General features: G+C 38.1%; 1 protein-coding gene across 1 annotated transcript in view; it reads left to right on the top strand.

The window, feature by feature from the left end:
- Positions 1–605: 605 nt before the first annotated feature.
- The window catches only part of LOC107590092 (ribonucleoside-diphosphate reductase large subunit-like), an 8,451-nt gene continuing 5,337 nt past the window's right edge, over positions 606–3,719 (top strand). The window contains exons 1-4 of the mRNA XM_016278710.1: positions 606–702; positions 784–816; positions 1,470–1,558; positions 3,082–3,259. Of these exons, the coding sequence (XP_016134196.1) occupies positions 798–816; positions 1,470–1,558; positions 3,082–3,259 (286 nt within the window). The 5' untranslated portion in view covers positions 606–702; positions 784–797. The remainder of the gene's footprint in view (positions 703–783; positions 817–1,469; positions 1,559–3,081; positions 3,260–3,719) is intronic.

Here is a 3,719-nt window from a genome sequence, read left to right as displayed (position 1 = left end):
GGCCTAGGTGGCGGTAAATGCACCTTTAAGTTGGTTTTAATTATTATTATTTTTTCTCTTATTATTATATATTTTTATTGATTTTTTTACTTAGTTCTTCCTATTCCATCAATGGTCCACACTCCAGCCCAGTAGGTGGTGGGAATGCGCCTATCGTTTGTTTGCCAACCTCCATAAAACGCCAAAAGAAGAAGAAGAAGCGAGGGAAAATAGGGAAGCATGAAAATGGAAGATGTGATAAAAGTGGGAATCCAGAAACAGTAAATTACATTCTTCTAGAATGTGATGTGTATGAAAGAGAAAGAAATCAACTTAATCATAAATTAGGTTTGATGGGACATGATAAAGCATCACTCAAGATATTACTAGGGAATAGACAAATGCAATCAAGAATTAAAGAAGAAGTGTTCAATTATCTAAAAAAGACAGGAAATATGGAAAGAATATAAATTGTAATTGTGGTATATATATTTAAATATCCTTCTCTCTACCAAATCTGTTCACTCCACACTCCAGATCAGTAAGTGGCGGTAATCCACCTTTAAGTTGGTTTGCCAAAACCGCCAATAAACAGAAAACGAAGAAGAAGCGAGGGCCCATTGGCTGAGATTGTCTTCCGTATCTGACGAAGGTCGTTCTGGCGGGTTCGAGGAGCGCGCGCAGTCTGCAACAACAACAGTCGGCAGAAGAAGCAGCTGAGGGGTCGGTCAACAGAATAGCACTTTATCCACAAATACGCCTAATAAATTAATTTTTTTATTAAAAAAATTCTGTGCTCTTTAGCAGAGACATCAATCATGCACGTGATCAAGAGAGGTAAAGTCCCACTCGTCCTACTTGTATATTTGCAGCATACTGAGCAAACGTACAATTTGAGTGCTAATATAAATAAGGGAATACTTAACGTTACCCTTATTTACGTTAGCATACAAATTGTACGTTTATGTTATTCTCATAACCAAAATGATGTCCAATCTGTAAATCAAACATGTTACGTATGGATCGTTACCTTAATCGTGTAACGTTAACCGCGTTTTAAAGAGAAGAACGAAAATGCGTTCGTATGAAGTCTTGATTAAGGACGCAGATTTATTGATTGTGTGCTAGTATATAATTTTTTCCAACTACATAACTTTATCCTTGAAAACGATATTTGTTCGTGTTAACCGCACCTGAAGACTAGTGGTGTTCTTTGTTAACTCGAAGTTGGCGCCAACTGCTTCTTTGACTGGGTCATCCACTAATGAAACATGAATGAATGGCAGATGCTACATAAATCATCAATCATCATGTAACGGGTTATGCTAGCTTAAAACTGTTTTGCTATAATTATTAGCATCGTATTTTACTAACTTTTCATGTTTTTATTGACTTCATATCACGTCCATCTTTTATTGAACATGAGGTATTCTGCTTGACCTATTATTATAGCTCATGTTTTTATTCATCTGGTGTTTTTCTTGTCTCAGATGGTCGCCAGGAGCGTATTATGTTCGACAAAATCACATCACGCATCCAGAAACTTTGCTATGGACTCAATGCTGAGTTTGTTGATCCTGTAAGTTATGAAATAGCCTAACATTACATCAAAACCTACTTCTAAGGTCTACCATTGCCTATTTCAGTAGATGCCACTGACTCCATGACAAGATCTTCCTTGTGCAAGGATTTTTTTACATTTACTTTTATTATTATTTTTTGCTTTGCTTTATTTACTTCTGTATTTTAATTATTTTATTTGTTTTAATCTAATTTATCTATTTACTTTTGTAATTTTATTACTTAAATACTTTAATACTTTTTATTTTTCTCTAAACAGACCCCCAGCATTTCCATGGGGTCCCCAGACCCCAGTTTGAAAACCCCTGGCCTAGTTACTACTACAGTTTATTATTCATCAAACAGTAGATCCATTACAGGCCTGTTAAAATATTACAACAGCATAGTAATATTCAAACAAACAATCAATCCATAAAGACCCGATTAGTAACTTGCACAGCATCCTGTCCTCTGTAGGTCTTCCTTATGGCCCTGCATAAGAAATCATTTTATTAAAGGGGTCATATGATGTTTTTTAAAGATCATTATTTTGTGTATGTGGCGTAACAGAATATGCTGACATGCTTTTATGTTAAAAAAACACATTATTTTTCAAATACTGTACATTATTGTAGGTCCTCTATGCCCCGCCTCTCTCAAGCACTTCGTTTTCTACAAAGTCCCTCCTTCCGACAAGCGCAGTCTGCTCTGATTGGCCAGCTGACCTGTTCCTGAGCATTATAACCCCAATTTGCTATTGTGTGCTGCGCATTTTACTGAGGACAGCTTCCACATCATGAGTGAGAAGTGCCGGATTTGCCAAAAGGTTTTGTTGAAAGACGGCGCAAGGGGGCGTGGCAGTACTAAAGCTGTTCGCCAATCACAACGCACTGGGACAGCTAACCAATCACATCACATTTTTTTTTTCGGAAGGCGGACCTTCATCAAAGCCGGAACTAATCGAGCCGTTTGTGGCAGGCTGGGGAGAAAGGTATTTTAATAATGTAAATTATGTGAAAAATAATGCGTTTTTCGAACCACCAAGCATGAGAGCATGTTCTAGTACACCCCCAAAACAAAATCAAGATTTTGTAAAAGAGCATAATAAAACCCCTTTAAAGATTCCTAAATGCATCTACTTTTGGAAGGCCAAATAAAGTGCTTTTGCTTTCGCCTAGAAACACACAGCGTCTCCCTGACATGCTGCTTCAACACTAACTGCGGTTACTGAAACCACGCCTTCTTTCTTTACTTGAACATTTGGGCGGCATTATGCTAATATTTCCACATAGTGAGATAGATATGTGGGGGCGTGTTAGAACGAGCCGTTTTAGGGGTGTGTGGCAGAGTCTTAACTTTGATAAAGAATATCTCTTTGGTTTTGAGACTTTAGTCTTTGCAACTTCAGGGATCTTATCTATGCACAATCAGCTTGTAACACTCCAAAGAGAAAGGAAATTGCATCATGACCCCTTTAAAGAATCACCTTCCAAGAAGCAAATGTAAAGCTCTGACCCTAAATCAAGTGGTTTTGCTTTGCAGACTCAGATCACCATGAAGGTGATTCAGGGCCTTTACAGCGGCGTTACCACAGTAGAGCTGGACACCCTGGCTGCTGAGATCACTGCCACCCTCACCACCAAACACCCTGACTATGCCATCCTGGCGGCCCGCATCGCTGTGTCCAACCTGCACAAAGAAACCAAGAAGGTCTTCAGTGGTGAGTTGCTATGCATCACTTGTTTCATGTCTATGGGACACTTCACTTCAATCTAAATTGGATCATAATTAGGGCTGGACAATAATTCAATATCAATATGTATCGCTATATATTTTTTTTTCAATAACGGTGATATGGTTTTTAAACACATTTCCGATATTTCGATATAGCCTACATTACCAGTGTTTCCCATACATTGATTTATTTGTGGCTTTTGACTTCATCGAATAAACATGAGCACTGCACGTTTTAAAATCAAAACTTGTTGCGGGTTTTTTAAATGAATGTATCTCTAAAGGGAAAGGACTGTCTTCAGAAAAGTTTCGATGGGATTATTTTATCTAATAAAGAAGTGTTCATGAGCGGAGCTGATTTGATTACAGCCATTACTGGAGAAACCGCTTGTTCAACCGCTCTTAAAGCGCCTCCTGCTGGCAGACAATCAGTTTGCACTTTTCAT

Source organism: Sinocyclocheilus grahami, unplaced genomic scaffold (assembly GCF_001515645.1).
Source record: "Sinocyclocheilus grahami isolate Dianchi unplaced genomic scaffold, SAMN03320097.WGS_v1.1 scaffold124.1, whole genome shotgun sequence".
NCBI classification, from domain to species: Eukaryota; Metazoa; Chordata; class Actinopteri; order Cypriniformes; family Cyprinidae; genus Sinocyclocheilus; species Sinocyclocheilus grahami.
The sequence above is the reverse complement of the archived record's forward strand: the minus strand, read 5'-3'. Positions and strand labels throughout refer to the sequence as shown.